The 19,166-nt window shown below is 39.6% G+C and overlaps 2 protein-coding genes across 4 annotated transcripts in view; one reads left to right on the top strand and one right to left on the bottom strand.

Annotated features, from left to right (window-relative positions):
- BORA (BORA aurora kinase A activator) overlaps positions 1 to 667 on the bottom strand; it is a 28,510-nt gene extending 27,843 nt beyond the window's left edge. Inside the window, exon 1 of one of the 2 annotated variants that reach the window (XM_047080593.1) lies at positions 488 to 667. In XM_047080593.1, the coding sequence (XP_046936549.1) occupies positions 488 to 625 (138 nt within the window). In that variant the 5' untranslated portion in view covers positions 626 to 667. The remainder of the gene's footprint in view (positions 1 to 487) is intronic. The other variant, XM_047080603.1, reaches the window with a different exon arrangement.
- Positions 386 to 19,088, top strand: MZT1 (mitotic spindle organizing protein 1). Of its 2 annotated transcripts, XM_047080614.1 has the most exons (4): positions 386 to 461; positions 8,612 to 8,780; positions 10,892 to 11,037; positions 17,341 to 19,088. In XM_047080614.1, the coding sequence occupies exons 1-4, from the start codon at positions 459 to 461 to the stop codon at positions 17,362 to 17,364; spliced, it is 342 nt and encodes a 113-aa protein (XP_046936570.1). In that variant the 5' UTR covers positions 386 to 458; the 3' UTR covers positions 17,365 to 19,088. The 2 variants fall into 2 exon arrangements, 1 of the variants encoding a protein (XP_046936570.1); XR_006962269.1 differs by lacking the exons at positions 386 to 461; positions 8,612 to 8,780 and adding an exon at positions 810 to 896.
- Positions 19,089 to 19,166: the final 78 nt, after the last annotated feature.

The raw sequence follows: 19,166 nt of genomic DNA, 5'->3' as shown, positions 1-19,166 counted from the left end.
CCCAATAGGCGACTCCAGGGCGCTCCCGAGGGGCCAGGCCAGCTCCCACGACAAGCACAGACTCTTTAACTCCCCGCTTCCGCGCTGTCTTAGGCCAACCAGGGCACGGGCCTTGTGGGGAGCTAGCCAATCGCGACGTACCGCTGTCCGCGAACCAACCAATCGCATCGAGGCCGCGTAGTAAATTCGAATGGCAACTCCTCGCTTCACATTCCGCGCTGAGTAACGAGGCTCCAAATTTAAATCAACGCAGCCTCACGCTGGCGACGAGCGCGAGGGGCGGAGCCTGCCCGGCGTGAGCTGGGGACGCGCGGTGTGATTGCCCAGGAGAAAGGAAGGCGCTCCAGTTCCGGGTCAGGCCCTTTTCCCGCCTCCCTCGGCCTCCGCCATGGCGAGTAGCAGCGGTGCCGGGGCGGCGGCGGCGGCGGCGAATCTGAACGCGGTGAGGGAGACCATGGATGGTGAGTGCCCGTTAGGCCCCCTTTACCTTGTCTCCGTTTCCCGCAGCCAGGCTTCCCAGGCGGCGATGAGTCCAGAAGGACTTTAGGTCCACTTCCTGCCCCAAACAGCATCTTTGAGGGTTCTCCCAAGGGACCCGCCAGGGCCGTAGGGCTGATGGCCCCATCCTTTGGGAATTGTCTCTTCGTTCTTGCGTAGTTTGTCGCGCGCACGACGTTCAGGCCCCCACGTCAGCCCGGCACGCGCTCCGTGTTTACCGCGCGGGAGCCGCGCGCCGCCCCCTCCCCGCGCGCCACGCCCCTTCGCTGCGTCGGGTCCTCTTGTCCTTTCCCCCCTTGCAGGCCTCGGGAGCCGTTGTCGCCCCACGCACCCACTTCTGAGCCCGACCTGGTGCAGAGTCTCCCTTCCTTATAGTCCCGAGCGAGGACAGTCTGCAGGTCTGTAAGCCCCTTGCAGACAGTGGCCTTGTGTGTTTGGTCACCTCTGTGTCCTTTGTCTCTTAGCAGTACAGTAGGCGCTTGTTAGGTCAACCCCTTCATAACTGCTCTGTTTCGTCCTGGATCAAGTGACGCCCGTGTCTGAGGCTGTAGGTGTATTTAACCTGTTTTCGCGCCCGCAAGCAAGCGGGCGTAAAGCCTGCGCACACGTGCTAGACGTGTCTTGGAGTTACCCTTTCTGTTCTCTCTACTCTCTGCCGGCTCGGCCACTTTGTACTCCTGGGGGTGAGTTTAGACAAGCTACTTAAACATCATTGAGCTTGCTGCTTTCTTTATTCTGTGTAAAATGAGATCACTTCCTCCTGAGGTTATTGTGAATATTTAAGACAACCAGGTAAAGGCGTTATCAAAGGTGATCAAAAAGTAGTTACTTTTATTTTTATGTTATGTTACGTGTACATCCCACTTGCAGAATCCTTTGTCTCCTTTTTATTCGCATCCACCTATGTGTGTTTGATGGATGTTAAAACATTGCGTTTTTGACATTTTCCAGTGGATACTGACATCAGTCTCCATCTTTATTGAACCCTAACTGTAGTGTGCAGTTCTCACTAAGTAGTGTCAGCCTTCCCGCTGTATCTCCTTGTTTGCTTTACTGTAGGGCCCCACTTAGTGATTCAGCTATTTCTTATGGGGTCTTCTAATAAGGCTTCTTGCTTTTTCTGCACAGGTTGCTGTTTCCTTTTTATTTTTTATTTTTTTAATGTTTATTTGTTTTTGAGACAGAGAGACACAGCATGAGCAGGGAAGGGGCAGAGAGAGGGAGACACAGAATGTGAAGTAGGCTCCAGGCTCTGAGCTGTCAGCACAGAGCCCGACACGGGGCTCGAACTCATGAACTGTGAGATCATGACCTGAGCCGAAGTCGGACCCTTAACCGACTGAGCCACCCAGGCGCCCCGCTGCTTCCTTTTTAAAGAACTACTTGTATTATTAGAATCTTTGCATCTAAGTTTTACTTACCAAGAATCTATTTGGTGTTTCTCCGAAACGTAGAATTTTGTTCTTAACACCATTTTCAGCTTATTTCCCGTTCTTTCTCAGTGTACCACAGCATATTAGTTTTATTTTGTAAGTGGACTTAAATACGAAAGAAGTGATATGTGTATAACATTACAGGTTTCACCAGCTTTCCGAAAGCAGTGTTCCCATGAAAATTTTCCTAAGCTGAAATGGTATAAAGTGAAGAAGCAGTTAGTATTAACTTATATGGAAAATTTTTTGAGTGTTCTCAAATCCAGAAAATAATCTTTCTTGGACTTTTCTGATACCTTAAGACACATCTTGTTAACAGATATACAAAAGAAATAGAGATAAAGCACATGTGCTCCCGGTAATAGTTCAAAGCTCTGGCAGCTTGATGGTGAGATACTGAGTGTAATTCCTGGGGAAGGAGCTTGGCAGTGATGCTCAAAAATGCTGGGGTTACATGCTAATGGCTTGCTGCAAACAAGCACTGAACACTATTTTCACTTTCTGCCTTTTTTTTTTTTTTTAACCCTCTTTGGATTTCTTTTGGTTAGCAAAAATAGCTATTAATATAGATCTTTCGTAAAAGCTAAGTGGAGACGAACTTTCAAAAAGTGGGGCGATGCTGGTTTTGTTTTACATCTTTGCTTGGAAGCCAGTGGGTTTTCTAACCGAATGGAGAGTAAGAGGCCTCACTTCCTGTTAGTTTTCTTATGTTAGCTATGCTCAGGTCCTTATTTATGTGGCCATAGAATCCCATTTGAATGGAAAACTCACATTTTATTGCTGGTGGAATTGCCAATGTACAAATGAGAACTGATTGTATTGGTTGCATCAAGATTTTTACTGAGAGAAGTGTGTGTAAAATGATTATTGAGAGTATAAGCATGTGAAAAAGTGAAGAAATGATGTTTTTTTCTTTAAAGTTTATTTTAAAGTTTATGTATTTGCTTTGAAAGAGAGAGAGAGCTGGGGAGTGGCAGAGACAGGGAGACAGAGTGAATCCCAAGCAGGCTTCACACTGCCAGCACAGAGCCCGATGTGGGGCTCAAACTCCTGAACCCTGAGATCGTGACCTGAGCCAAAATCTAGGGTTGGACACTTAACCGACTGAGCCACCCAGGCACCTCATAAAGTGTATTTATTGAGAGAGCACGCACACACAGGGGAGAGGGAGAGAGAGAATCTCAAGCAGACTCTGTCAGTGCAGAGCCTGACGCGGTGCTCGAACCCACAAACCGTGAGATCTTGACCTGAGCCAAAATCAAGAGTCCAATGCTCAACTGACTGGGCCACCCAGGTGCCCCTGACAGATTGTTTTAAAAATAAAAATTCAAAGAGAGGCTATGTGACTTTGAGAATGCTGCTCCTCTGTACACAGTTTGCCCACAAACCTCAAGATAGAAAGGCCCCAGGTTGGCACTGGATCACCATTTGTTAAATGTGGCAGCTAGGGACTATTATCTCCATTAGAACTCTAAACTTACAGAAAATCCCTGCCATATGTCATGCCATAATTAGAGTCTAAGACAGTCACATAAAATGTGAAGTTGAATTATTGCGAAGTTAACAGAAAACTATATTTTCCATGTTGTCTATAATAATTGAGACACAAAGGTAAACACAGTGACACACTGTAAATAATTGACCATATAGTGAATTGGACAAGTTTACATGTTGTCATTTTATAATCCCATCTTCCTTCACATTCATTCCCAGAAATAAAACTTTAGCTTGCCCAACGGGCTAGACTGAACTACCCAAATAGCATTAATATATGAAACTCTGTTAATGTGGGGTTTCCCTGTATTTATATCCACCCATGAGAGCCAAAAGTTTTTGAATCTGACTTCCCTCCTTCAAGGTCTGGTATATTTCTCCTCATTTTACTCCTCTCCCATCAGTACTAGAGTCAGCTGATAGTAATTTAATCTTTTAACGGATCTGAATGATGTTAGGGTCAGCTATGAACATTTTTATTTTTATTATGAAATAAAAGCATTTTGATGATACTTCAGAAGCAAGTAGACTTGGGGCGCCTGGGTGGCGCAGTCGGTTAAGCGTCCGACTTCAGCCAGGTCACGATCTCGCGGTCCGGGAGTTCGAGCCCCGCGTCAGGCTCTGGGCTGATGGCTCAGAGCCTGGAGCCTGTTTCCGATTCTGTGTCTCCCTCTCTCTCTGCCCCTCCCCCGTTCATGCTCTGTCTCTCTCTGTCCCAAAAATAAATAAACGTTGGAAAAAAAAAAAAAAAAAAAAAAAGAAGCAAGTAGACTTTATAGCTTATCTATGTGGCTCACTCTGAAAGGAACCTGACCGATTCTGGTCCTAATTTAGTATACGGTCTTGTATCAGTCCCCTGCTCTCATTTTTAGATTCTTAACATTCTCTCCCAGATTCCTTCTTTAAAATGTCAGCCTCTTCCAGATGCCTGGGTGGCTCAGTTGGTTAAGTGTTTGATTTCAGCTCAGGTCGTGATCTCACGGCCCATGAGTTCGAGCCCTGCGTCAGGCTCTGTGCTGACCGCTCAGAGCCTGGAGCCTGTTTCAGATTCTATGTCTCCCTCTCTCTGCCCACTCCCACTCGTGTTCTGTCTCTTTCTCTCTCTCCAAAATAAATAAACATTAAAAAAAATTTTTTTTAATGTCAGTCTTTTCAGCTACCCCTCTCTCTGTCCTCCAGTGTACTCAGTGACCTTTTTTGCTTTTCAGCGTTTTGAAATTTTAGATACTCTTTATTGATAGTTTCATACTTTCAGTTTTGTTTTCCTATATTTTCTTTATGCCTCCAATTACTACTGGTAATTATGGTTTTTAACAATTGTGTTAAAAAAACAAAAACTTCTTTATCTTTCACTGTAGTGCTGCTTAGTTATATGCCAGGTAGTCAGCTAGAAAAAGGAGTTAAGAGAGTTCACAGTGTACAAGGCAGTGTCAGTGAAACAAATGTATATTCCTTGCTGTCAGTCTAATTACTGATGGGAGAAATAAACCTAGCAGTCATTTTTCTTTCTTTGACCTTCCCTGCCTTCTTTTCTTTACTAAGCCCTTTCAATTCTTCCTACATCTCAAATTGAACCACTTGTCTCTATCTCTCCTGTTCATGCCATCTGCCATTCTATCACCAAGATTGCAACAACTTAACTGGACTCTCTTTCCAAGATCTATTCCATACTATGCAGCCAAAGTCTTTTAAAAATGAAAATCTGTTTGTATACTCCCGTTTTTATATCATGCCAAAGTTCTGAAATCTTCAGTAGAGCCTTAGTGTGTGTTCATGTCTATCTTTTCTCATATTTTACACCTATGTTCCCCCTGTAATTACATTGCCTTTACATGAAGAGCCTTTCAGATCTATGAATTTATTCTGTGAACTTACCAAGTTCTGTCTAGCACAGGAACTTTTGCACAAGCTGTTTTCTTCACTCTCCCTCTTTTTGCACTTTTTCCTGCCTCTGCATTATTCAGGTTGTCTTCACCCTTGAAGTCTAAGTTTAATTGTCACTTTTTCAGAACAAATCTTTCCTAACCACTGTCACAACTAAGTAGGATGTCCTTGTAATTTGTTTTGGAGGTATGCTTTTCTTGTCCCTATTTCCCTTTTAACAAGGATCAGTTATTACTTCAATATCTATCTCACCTACACCATAATTTCATGAGGACTGGGACCATATTTACCTTTTTCATAACTATATTTACAGCAGTAACATAGGCGTAAAATACATGTAAGTACCAATTACACAGTAGGCACCATAGAAGTACTTATTACCCTCAGGTTATGAAGTTAGGAAGTAAAAGATCAACATAAATCTTACAAGCAAGCTTGAGTAGGGTCAGAGTATGTGTTCTGGTTTTCTGCTGTCGTGTAACAAACCATCCCACAGTTAGTGAAATAAAACAGCAACACTTGTTGCTCACAGTTGTGTACTTGTCTCTCACAGTTCTGGACATTGGCCAGTCTTGTCTGGGTAGTTCTCATTGGGGGTCTCTCGTGCATTGCAGTTAGTGCTGATTCTAGAGTCATCCCAAAGCTTCTTCACTCACGTATCTTCTAATTTTTTTTTTTTTGAGTTTATTTACTTATTTTGAGAGAGGGAGCATGAGAGCAAGCAAGCAGTGGGGAGGGGCAGAGAAAGATGGAGAGAGAGAATCTGAAGCAGGCTCTGCACTGTTAGAACAGAGCCTGACGTGGGGCTCGAAACTCACGACCTGTGAGATCCTGACCTGAGTGGAAATCGAGAGTCAGACACTCAACCGACTGAGCCACCCAGGCGCCCCACTCACATATCTTCTAGTTGACACTGCCTATTAGCTAGGCCTGCAGCAGGGCTGTTGTCTGGAACATGTGGGTTTGCTCCCAGTTGGTGGCTGGGTTGCCAGGGAGAGTGTCTCAAGAGAGAGTCAGGAGGAAGTTATATTATCTTTTTAAGCCTAGTGTCAGAAGTCATGCAGTGTCACTGTTGAGAGAGGCAGCCTATGAGACCTGAGCATACCTGCACATTCTTGCTCTGGAGGCCAAGAAGGCAAGGCCCTGACTGTTCTTTCTTCCTGCTATTTCTCAGGGAAATGTTTACAGTGACCAATGTGAGGAATGAGGTAACATCTATTCTACTTCAAGGTAAAGAGCAGGCTTCCTAACTGCTTACAGTAAAAGTAGGGATTTTCCATGCTTATTGTTCTTCTGTGACTGTAGTCTGGCAACATAATGTACTCTCTTGCTATGTAAAAAGGAAAACTACCTGGTTATTTCAGTGTTTGCTGAAAAGGTATTCATAAGACTCAGCACTTTTTTCCTAATTTTAGAGTCTTAGCAAAGAAGACAGTAAATGTTACACCAAAGGATAGCTATATGAAATCACCATCATCCTTAACATGAACGTTAAAAGCATTCTAAATAAAATCAGAAATACCTGCTTTCACTGCTTTTTTTAAGCATTAATAGGAAAGTTTTAGCAGATAGTGCAGGATAAGAAAAGGAAAAGACTGTTAAGAAAAATGTGAAACTATTATTTGTAGGTAAAATGATTATTTATTAGAAAACACAAGAGAATCAACTGAAAACCGAAAAACTTCAGTAGAATTAAAGATGACTGGCTACAAAATAAAAATAAGTATTACGAGCATATTATGGGTATCTGCACTAATCACTTAGAATATACCAAAGCAAGGTAGAATGAATTTGTGAAAACAATGAAAACTAAAAATTAAAGAAATTAATGATTCACTATCAAAATTGATGATGATTGAGCGCTTGCCGAAACTTTCTGCTCCAAGCATATAAAAAGGACCGGAAATAATACTAACATGCAATTATCAGCCCAGCAATGTTTAAAAACAAGAAAGGAAGATCTCCTGGTTAGAAAGAGAGGTTTTCCCCAAAGAGAAGAGCAGATGGGCACCACAGCAGGAGATTGGGAATGAAACCTGACAAAGCATGCTGCCCTGCCCGAGAGAAGCTGGGACCAGAAACGTGCCATCTGCCATGGCCAGGGATTGGGAAGGACCGTCCGTGTGTCCTGTGGGTCTGGAGCCAGGGTGTTTCCACCAGTCTGATCCAGAGGGCTGGGGCTGGCATGACACTACCGGTCCAAGAATGCTTCTCCAATTCAGGACATCAATAAAGATCTCCTTTGGAAGATGAGCTTCCAACCAGAAGTCACAGAAGTACCTAAGGTAGATGAAAAACATAAACAACTCACATACAAATTGAAAAAGAGGGAGAAAGTTTAGTAGTAACAGGTAACTCTTTTTTTGAGCACTACCAGATGCCAGTGGACACGGCGTTCTGAGTATGTCCTGTAATCCTCACAATGATCCTGTAAAGTATTATTACCCCACTTTCACAGAATGATAAAATAAAGGCATAGAAAGGTTACCTTGCTTACTAAGTAATGAAGGTGACATTTGAACTCAGACCTAAGAGGTACTTAGCCTCTAGAGAGCAGACACTTAAGCATTCTCTTTTCCTGCTGGCTTATACTTAAAGAAACAGAAAACACAAATCTCAAAAATGGCCAAAGATAAGAATATAGCTTCAAATAGGTAAAGGCAGAAACAACAGTCATGAAATAAGTGGTTATAAAAAAGCATGTAACTATGAAATAAGAACAAGCAGAGGCACTGGGTCACTCAGGGTTAAGCGTCCCAACTCTTGATCTCGGCTCAGGTCTTGATCTAACAGTTCATGGGATCTAGCCCCACGTTGGGGCTCCTTGCTGACTGGGCGGAGCCTGCTTGAGATTCTTTTTTCTCCCTCTCTCTCTGCCCACCCCCACCCCCACTCCCCACCGTTACTTGCACTCTCTCCTGCTCTGTCTTTCAAAAATGGTTAAATAGAGGTGCCTGGGTGGCTCAGTTGCTTAAGCGTCTGACTTCAGCCAGCTCATGATCTCAGGGCTTCTTGAGTTCAAGCCCCTTGTTGGGCTCTGTGCTGACAGCTCAGAACCTTGAGCCTGCTTCAGATTCTGTGTCTCCCTCTCTCCCCGCTCCCCACTTGTGCGCACGCACGCATGGTCTCTCTCTCTCAAAAAGTGAATAAACATTAAAAAGTTTAGATAAACTTAAAAACAACAAGCAATTCTGAGGGGAAATTAGAAATCTCTAAATAGAGTTAGTGAAATAAATTCAACATAACATGAATTACAGCCTACATACAACTGAAGAGCATTATTGGTATGTTGGCATATCCAGACTGAAGAAATGAAATGGAAAGGGCTGTCAGCTTCCAGCCATGGTGGAGGAACAACCCGGATTTACCCTCCTGCCTGGAAAACAACAACAAAACCGATACAGAACAATGGTTTTCAAGACACTGGACATCAGGCTGTGAAGGAAAGTGATCCTAAGCACAGTAAATGCAGTGAGCCCAGTACTTTCCTGTTCTTGGTACCTTTAGAGAGTTCCCAGCAGTTGGGGGGTGTTGCGAACCCAGGTAGAACTCTTTGGACCCCCTGAGTTAGCAAAAGGAGGTTATAGAGTCCAGGGAGACCAAGGCAGGTAGAGTTTGCAAGACAGAATACCTGAGAGGAAAGAGCTTACAGAGAGAGGATTCTGGAGATCAGGAGAAGGGTCCTCCTCAAATATTCAGAAGAGCATTGATTAGCACATATGTATGAGGAAAGTACACAAAAAGCTAGAAAAGGCATTCAAAAGAATTAGAAGGAACAGTACACCATGCTTATACAAGGCTTCTCTCTACCAGCCAGAATGGAAAGCTTCATAATTCACGAGGCATTGAGTATAGTACTCAGGAGCATCTTTCCTCAGTGATGAGGAACAGTTAGCTGTGCACTAAACAGGGCTCTAATCCTGACTATGTAAATCTTAAATGACTCAAACTGTTTTCATTTAACTGCATCTCATTACAAAGCTTAAGAATATGTACAGAAATACTTATCAACCAACAAGGTAAAATTTACAATGTCAAGCATCTAATAAAAAGTTAAGTATACAAAGCAGGAAAATGTAACCAATGATAGGAGAAAATTGAATCAGTTGAAACAGACCCAAAATTGACACAGTTAGAATTAGCAAGACAAGGACCTTAGAACTGTACTCCATGTGTTCAAAAAATTAATTAGAGGCATGGGAGACTTTTTTTTTAAAAAACTTGAAATTCTGGAGATGAAAATGAATGTCTAATATAAAAAGGTGAAAAGGGTCCATTTTATGCACATTGTGAATAGTGTAATAGTTTTCAGAAGGAGTTAGACTTAATGGATCATTCAGTATTGTTAACTTGTCCATTCAACACCGTAGTTTTTATGCAATGCAAGTCAGAATCCACCTGGAGTTTGTTTTTGGAATTGCTCAGGATTTTTAAGTTCACTGAGAGAACAAAAAAGCTTACAAAAATGAAAGATTACAAAGAATCTTGAACCTTCTACATGCTGATAAAAGTTAGTAAATAAGATAGACATGCAACAAATCCATAGGTAAATGGGAATTTACTATGTGATAAAGGTGGCATCTTAATTGAATGGTAAAAATATAAGTCACTCAATAAATAGTATTGAGGCAGTGAACTCATTTCAGATCCTATTTTCCACTTGAACTCCAGGGAGTTAAATATTTAAATGTTTATAGGTGGGCAGGAAATAAACTTTGAAGTGATGGAAGGATATACTGATGGAAAATTCTATAATCTTTGCATGGGGAATAACCTTCTAAATATAATGCCAAGAGAAAATAATACAGGAAGCAATAGATAATATGTTGACCATTGACTTAACAAATTCTAAACATGCTCTGGGGAACAACCACCATAAAACAAAATTTAATGAAGCCAATGTATTTATATTCTGTGCTGCTTTTTGCTAGTGTTTCTCATGTCAATTACTTTTATAAACTACAATAAAATGAAGTAACTATAAAAAATGAAGTTAAAAAATAAACTTTTGTTTTTTACTATTAGATTTCAACAGACATGATTCCGTCAAATTGTAGACGCTTCTAAGCACTTTTAAAGCCTTAAATATGTACATTACTGAACAATTCCACTCCTAGGAATTTATCCTAATAAAATGAAATTAGTATGTACAGATGCTTATCACAGTATTACTTAAGTGGGGGAAACATGAGACCCACTTAACTCTTAAAATAGAGTGGCTAAGTAATGTATGGTGTTTTCATATAATGGGATGTTATGTGACTAAATTACATTGTAAAAGGTTACTAAAAAATGGGGAAATGTTCAGAATAATCCTGATTATGATGCATATACTTAAGATATTAAGTGAGTGGTAGAATATAAATCACAGGGTAAAATGCAGTTATGTGGAGGGAGGGTGGTGTAAGTCTAGTTTTGGTTCTAGGACTAAGTAAGAGCAAGACAGTATACTTGACAATTTCAAAATCTAGGGATGCTGTGCTAGTTCTTTGATATTGTGCAGTATTCTATGAATTAAAAACAGTAATGTGTGCATATTTTTAAATGTAATTTTTTTGAAGTTTTCTCAATGTCTTTTTCAGTTCTGTTGGAAATTTCAAGAATTTTGAATACTGGCTTAGATATGGAAACTCTGTCTATTTGTGTACGTCTTTGTGAACAAGGAATTAACCCAGAAGCTTTATCGTCGGTTATTAAGGAACTTCGCAAGGCCACTGAAGCACTAAAGGTTAGAGATTTGTATGTTAGTTCGTTGTAAATAAAAATACTTTTTTATTTTTTAATGGATTTATGTGAAAGATCCTAGTTAAATGTTATTAAACTAACTTCTGTCACCATTAGAAATTCTGAAAACCAGGATCTTTTTTTTTTTTTTTTTATGTTTTTTTATTTATTTTTGAAGGAGAGAGTGAGACAGAGCATGAGCGGGGGAGGAGCAGAGAGAGAGGGAGACACAGAATCTGAAGCAGGCTCCAGGCTCCGACCTGTCAGCACAGAGCCCGATGCGGGGCTCGAACTCACAAACTGTGAGATCATGACCTGAGCCAAAGCCAGACGCTCAACCGGCTGAGCCACCCAGGCGCCCCTGAAAACCAGGATCTTTGTAGCATATGTTCAACTACAAAAATTGCTACTATCGTGGACCATGTTGTCTCTCCCAGAAGTCTCCAGCTGTGTTTAGAATTTTCCTTGTGTTGTGACTAACGTTGTGTCTGTGCCCAAAAAGATATGTTCAAGGCCGGTACCTGTGAATGTGACCTTACTTGGAAATAGTGTATCAGCAGGTGTAATTAAGTTAAGGTGAGCTCATAATGGATTAATGAGCGATGTTCTTATTAGACAAGGAAAATTTGGACCAAGATACATGAAAAGAGTGCCATGTGGAGACACAGACAGACATGGGAGAATGGCTTGTGACAGTGGAGGCAGAGATGAGAGTGGTGGCCAAGGATTGTTGGCAGCCATCAGAAGCTAGGAAGAGGCAAGGAAGGATCTTCTGCTAGAGCCTTCTGACTCCTTGATGTTGGACTTCTAGCCTTTAGAACTGTGAGAAAATAAATCTCTGTTGTTTTCAGCCACCCAGTTTGTTTGGAACCTGGTGATGGCAGCTCTAGAAATCTAACTCAGATTTCACTTTTAGAAAGTGGGGTGCTGTTGTAATAAACACCTACAAGTGAGGAAGTGGCTTTGGAATTGGGTGATGGGTTGAGGTGGGAAAATTTTACACCACTTAATAGAGCCCAGATTTCCTTGAAAAAACTTGGTAGAACTGTGGACATTAAAAGCAGTTCTGGTGAGGGCACAGAAAAGAGAGGAGAGCTGTACAGAAAGCTTTATTTGTCTTAGAGAATACACACATTATTATGAACAGAGTGTTGCTGGAAATAATGGACGTTAAAGGGGCTTCTGGTGAGACCTCACGAGGATCATATTATTGAACTCTGGAGGGAAGGTTGTCCTTGCTATAAAGTGACAGAGCACTTGGCTCAATTATGTTTTGGAAGAAAAATAAAACTTGTAAGTGATGAACTTGGATAGCTAGCAGAGGAAATTTCCTAGCAAAGTGTGGAAAGTGCAGTCTGATTTTTCCTTTGCTACTGAAAAATAAAATATAAGAGGAATGAGAAATCAAGGAAGGAACTGGTAAGTGAAAAGGAACCACCACTTGATTTGGAAAATTATCAGCCTTACCCCAGAGCATGCTCTGCAGAGAAGGCCCAGGGTGTGGATGTGGTAAGGAGATTATGTGCATGACTCCTAGATGCAGTCAACTGTCTGTGCACAGAACACTGCCAGCCTGACTGAAAGCAACCGGGACAAAATGAAAGAAGGCTAGGGTTCTTTAGGAAGGAAACTAACACAAAAAGGTAAACAGAGCATATTCACAGGGCAAAAATTTATCATAAAGAGACTATCTGTACAGTTCTCACTGCTAGCACCCAGAAGTTCCTGGGAGCTCCCCCATCACTAACGTGTCCTGTTCCCCTTCCAGTATCTACTGTCCTGACTTTTATGGTAGATACTTTCTTTGAACAGTTTTACTGTCTAACATGGGTCTTTAAACACTGCAGGCTAATTTTATAAAATTTTCGAGCTTGATATAAAGAGAATCTTAGAGCACAATCTTTACCTAGTTCTTTATTTAACATTATGGTTTTTTTTAATCTTTATTTTTGAGAGAGAGACAGAGCACGAGCATGAGCAGGGGAGGGGCAGAGAGAGGGAGACACAGAATCTGAAGCAGGCTCTATCCAGGCTCTGAGCTGTCAACACAGAGCCCGACACGGGGCTTGAACTCCACGCACCACGAGATCAGTACCCACGCTGAAGTCAGAGGCTTAACTGACTGAGCCACCAAGGCACCCCCATTTAACATGTTTGAGAGAGTTTTTGTGTTTTGGTTTTTTTGAGTATAGTTGACATACAATGTTACATTAATTTCAGGTGTACAACTTAGTGACTTGACAGGTTTATACATTATGTTATATGTTTATCAAAAGCTGCCATCTGTCCCATGACATCACTATATTTCTTTATGCCTCGCCTTTTATTCCTGTGACTTATTCATTCTGTAACTGGAAGCCTGTCTCTCCCTCTCCCCTCACGCGTTGTGCCCATCTGCCTCCCTGCTCCCTTCTGCAACCATCAGTTTGTTCACTTTTTATAGGTCTGATTCTGATTTTGTTTTTGTTTTTTTGGATTCCACTTATGAGTGGGATCATGTGAGGGTCATTTATGTTGTGTGTAGCTGTAACACAGTCCTTTCCACTGGAATAATCATGCTTCATTACACAAATATACTACTATTTATTTATCCTTTCTACCTTGTGTGGACATTCGATTGCTTCCAGTGTGAGGCTATTAGGAATATGCTGCTATGAGTATAGTTGTCCATGTCTCATGATGCATATATGCATGCATTTCCTTTGGGTGTGTATTCTAGAAATAAAGTCTCTTGGTTGTTAGGTTATGTTTATCTTCAACTTGAATAGATAATGCTAAACTCTTCTAAAGTAGTTGTGCTAATTTCTGTTTCCAGCAGCAGCATACGAATTTCCATTCCTTGCTCCACGTCTTTGTCAATACTTAATATTGGGAGTGTTTTTAATTTTAGTCATTTTTGCTGGGTATGTGTAGGTTTCTTATATGGTTTTATTTGCATTTCTTCTAATACCAGTGAGGTTGAATGTTCTTACATATTTTTGGCCATTTTCTTTTGTGAGATAACTGTTTCAAGTTGCTTGCCCATTTTTTCTGGCTTATTTTCCCTTTTTTACTGGTAGTCTTTCCTTAAGTATTCTGAATGTGAACCTTTTGTTAACTGTGCATGTAAGATTACTAAGTTCTTTTAGTCAGGTTTTTAAATAATTATAAAATCTATTCAGACTTGGGGCACTGGGTGGCTCAGTTGGTTAAGTGTCCAACTCTTGATTTCAGTTCAGATCATGATCTCACAGTTCATGAGTTCGAGCCTTGCATTGGCCCCACACTGACCGTGCAGAATCTACTTAGGATTCTGGCTCTCCCTGTCTCTCTCTTCCCCTTCCTGTTTGCAGGCAAATGCTCTCTCCCTCCCTCTCTCTCTGTCTCTCTCTCTCTCTCTCTCTCAAAATAAATATTAAAAAAAAAAAAAACAAACCGGGAGGAGAATCCTGAAAAGTTTGTAGCAAAGAAGAAAATTGTTAATTAGAACTTTTTCATGTTTTCTTTAAAGGCATTTTTGAAATCTGTATATAATTTGTATTAAAGAAGGAAACAAATCCTTCAGAACCACCCACAAGATAACCAGTGATATTTGGCAAATACCATTCTAGATGGTATGCTACTTTAAAAATAATGTGAACCACACCTGTCTTTCCTTGACCACTCTTTACTCTTTACAGACTTTTTAAATTTTTTTTTTAATGTTTGTTTATATTTGACAGAGACAGAGCATGAGTTGGGGAGGGGCAGAGAGAGGGAGACACAGAATCTGAAACAGGCTCCAGGCTCCGAGCTTTCAGCACAGAGCCTGACGTGGGGCTTGAACTCATGAGCTGTGAGATCATGACCTGAGCCAAAGTCGGACGCTCAACCGACTGAGCCACCCAGGCGCCCCATCTTTATAGACTTTTTAAATGTATGGTTGTTTTCCCCTTTTTGGGTGGTTGCTAGTAATTAATTTCTCTCATACTTTTTCTTTCAGAACTAAAAATAGGGTAAGGAAAAACTGTTCCTATTGTGTTTTACTGCCTTTACCTTGAAATCCTGGTGATTAGAATATAATTGTATGGTACTTAACTCTATTTTAGAATGTGTAAAATATAAATCGAGGACATCCTGAAATGTTGCAAGGAGCTGTTGGTCTGAAACATCCAGTTTTTCCTTTGTTCTTTAGTTAACTGTAGAAAATTGCAACCATTCTTCATTAATTATTTTGCTTTTCTTTCTCATAGATTTGTATATTGATAATGTTTAAGTCATTTATAGTAAAAGTAACTGGTTGTGTGTAACACAATTAGGTCCGTTTCTTAAGCATCAATAGATATGTCACATTATGTGTATCTCTCACAGCATAGATAGGACATTAGGTGCAGTTTTTAAAAAATAGACTTTATTTTTATGAATGATCTATCAACACTGAATTTTGGTATTGTCTCCTTAGAGCTAGTATTTATGTGTAAGTAATCATTCACACATTGTGATTTCAGAAATTCTGGGCAAAACCTACTTTCCTGTCTTCTACTTTTAGTGCCAAGGGGCCTTGAATTGTACTGTTGATGCATTCCTATGCAGAATAAGCCTTGCCCTTTCTCTTGCAGCTGTCCTGTATGATGATATCTTAGGGTGACCAACGTGTCTCCTCACTGTATGAACGTCTTGTACAGCATGAGGACATTGGAGACAGCTGGGAGAGAAATGAGGGATTCAATAAGTCTTGTGTCCCCACCCATCCTCCCAAAGGAGGGAATAAATGTACACAGGAAAGGGAAGTGTGAAAGACAAGACTTGTGAAGGTTGGTTTTTCCCCAGGGCCAATGCTTACGAGATTTTGGAGTCTCTAATGACAATCTGGTAACTAGTTCTCTAGGATGCCATTACTGTTCTTTCAAACAGAGTAGTGCTACATTCATGTAATGGGAATGCTGTACAGGGTTAATGGTTTGCTTAGTTTAGGTGAAAATACTTATTTCAATGTCTGTATCTTGGAGGAGAATCTCTAAAATTCGTATGAAAATGGAATGTGGTTGGACAAAAAGTTAAAGGTACTTTAATTTTTAAAAATTTCTGTAGTTGTCTATATTATTTCAAGTCTTCTTTGAAGTAGATGATACTAAAAAGTGGGTTAGGAAGAAGACAAAGTGCCTAAAGGTATGTAGCTAAAACTAATATAAGAACCTATAAAGGTAGAAAGAAGTAAGAAATCTTTTAGAATAAGGGGAATGTTTTTCAAACTAGTTTTCTAATCCTTGTGAATAATAAACCTAAAGAAGCGAAAGGCTAATTAGAATAGCCAACTATCTGGACGAGGTAGGTTCTGTTGATTGCAGAGAGAAGGTTTCAGATTGAGAACTACAATTTTCCCAGCACGTTAAGTGATTTTCATGAAAGGCCTTCGAACTTAGACTAAACATAAAAGTAAGTTTTAATTATGAAGTTGAAACATACATGAATTAGAAGTTTACCCTGTATTTCTGAAACACTTGTTTAAAATCATCATTTTCATATTTGGAATTAAGAAATTACTTGTTTAAATTTTTATCTTTTAGAAATCTGTATCAAATCATTTACTGATAATAATATAGTGTCTGGAAATTCCTGCAGAATAATCGGGGAAAGTATACTAGTTGGTGAAATAGGTGAAGCAGGATTAGCCATGTGTTCAGTATTCCTTTTGCCCTTTTTTTCTCTGCCCTGTAACAGAAAGGTCTTTTTCATTCTTAATCCCCTTTTCACACTAAAATGAAACATGCAGAAACAGATAAACCAATAAAGACTGGATAAGGTGGATACAGTGTGTGGACAAGGTCTGCTGTGGGTCAGTTTTTCCAGTAGCAGTATATTTTTATTTTTACATTAACTGCATTAAGATGATATAACAATTTTCCACTGTTAGGCTAGCAGTCAGTTCAAAAGGTAGTTCTTTTTTTTTTTTTTTTTTTTTTTTTTTTTTTTTTTTATTTATTTTTGGGACAGAGAGTGACAGAGCATGAACGGGGGAGGGGCAGAGAGAGAGGGAGACACAGAATCGGAAACAGGCTCCAGGCTCTGAGCCATCAGCCCAGAGCCCGACGCGGGGCTCGAACTCACGGACCGCGAGATCGTGACCTGGCTGAAGTCGGACGCTTAACCGACTGCGCCACCCAGGCGCCCCCAAAAGGTAGTTCTAATGTACTGCAAAAAGTAAAAAACACTGCATTATCCTGATGCAAGTGGCTTGGTATATGTGGGGGAGGAATTGTTTGTTAATGACAGTACAGTATTGACAAATATATCTCTGTGGTGTCTTTTCCATGATTTTATTATAATGAAACTTACTTTCTTGTTCTAGGCTGCTGAAAATGCGACAAGCTGACTTTCTGGAGAAATCCTGATGAGATATGTCAGGCTCTTCAAGAGGATTTGAAGATTGCATTGTAGTCAAGAATGTACAATGAAATTACTGCATGCAGCAGTGTAGAAACATTTTCCTTTTTAAAAGAATTATAAAACCATAGCTTTATAAATCAGTGGAAAATGGCTTACAGAGAGAACTATCAGATGTGTTTACATCACATCTTACTTTTTTTTAACAGCTCTAATGCTGGTTCATATTTATGTATTCCTTATTTATAGCTCTGATAGCTTTAATTTTCTAAGCAGTCTGTCTATCAGATGTGCACATCTGCTGTGCCTGGTTGAAGTATAGTGGAGCCCATCAGAAGTAATGTAGTAGTTATGACTTGTTGACATTTCCATTATAAAATTTAATTTTGAATTGTTTATGCAAAATAAGCGTGCATTCATGTTGTATTGGGTTAAAAGTTGACAGAATTTCAGCCACCTCATTTATGGATTTGATTTAGACTTAGGTATATCAGAATCTTTCTTATAAGAGCATGGAAATCATTGTTTTCATCTGCTCTTTAACAAAGAATATTTAGTTTTTTAAACAAGTTTTTCTGGCAGTTAATAGTATGAACCAGATTGTTTTTGTATTGACTGAAAAATAAAACTTAGAAACTTAGATTTTAAAAGTAATGACAGTGCTTAGTTTTATTTGTCATTTGGATTATTTACATTTAATGAGAATATTAGTTGATAATATTTTTTTCTAAGTTTTATACTCTAAACATGATGGCCTAGAAAAATAAAGCATAGTGAAACATTTCCAACAGGCAAAATTCTTTAATTTTATTACAGAACAAAAATGTGAGTGGTTATCTAATAAATCACTAAAGAGGAAGTATCTTTCAACAAATATGATATTTTCTGAAGGAATACATATTTGCAGTCATTAAACAAAAAGTAAATAATCAAATGTTCTATATCAGGAATTGTATCAACTTTCTAAGGTCACTTTTTTGTGTCATTATTTTTTCCCTGAAAGTTTTAATGAATCAAAGTGATGGTTCAAAATAAATTTTGGGAAATTTACAATAGTGTTAATTCTGCTCCTGTAACAGAATCTCAATGGGATATTTTCCCCAAGACTAATATTTTAATCTGATCTTATTTTAGGTTTTGTTAGCATTCTTTTAAATGATAGTACAAGCATTTACTCTAGCAGCTTTTTTCTTCAGACAAAGTAAGGCTTAGTAGTATCTAAGTGGCAACCTCTGTACTATTGTAAAAATCTCATCTTTTAATTATTTTGACTTTGTAAGTGGATAACCTCTTTACCAAGGGCACTGGAAGGTCTATTGGCAGAACCTGGTTGGGAGACAATAACGACTTGTGATGCTAAATCATTTATTTGTTAATAAACACTGCATATATTGCATGTTGTTACTTACAAAATCATAAAGAGAACACATTTGTCAGGCTCCAAAATTTGTATATACCCCTAGGCCACAAGAGTTAATAGTTTTATTTATGATTTTGTAGATTAAGTTATTTATGTATGAAACAAAGCAGGAAAATATATTGAGTATGTTTACAAAGAACTTTAATGTGTTACACTTAAATGTAAACATATATTTTTAATGCACACTTAAGTACTATTTAACAAAATCAAAACAAATTATAATGATACAATTGGCAGTGTTATGCATGTTGTCAGTGACAAAAATAAAACCATTTTGGTGGTATTGGCATGTACTTTTGATTTAGTTGATGCTTTTGTGTGTACAACTTGTGTTTCTGTAGGTATTCTTATATTTAGATGCTGATTAGTTA

This window comes from Lynx rufus, unplaced genomic scaffold, assembly GCF_022079265.1.
Source record: "Lynx rufus isolate CCGP_SWC_20201006 ecotype Redwood Valley unplaced genomic scaffold, mLynRuf1.p SCAF_1, whole genome shotgun sequence".
NCBI classification, from domain to species: domain Eukaryota; kingdom Metazoa; phylum Chordata; class Mammalia; order Carnivora; family Felidae; genus Lynx; species Lynx rufus.
Note: the sequence above shows the minus strand (reverse complement) of the source record. Positions and strands in the feature narration are given on the sequence as shown.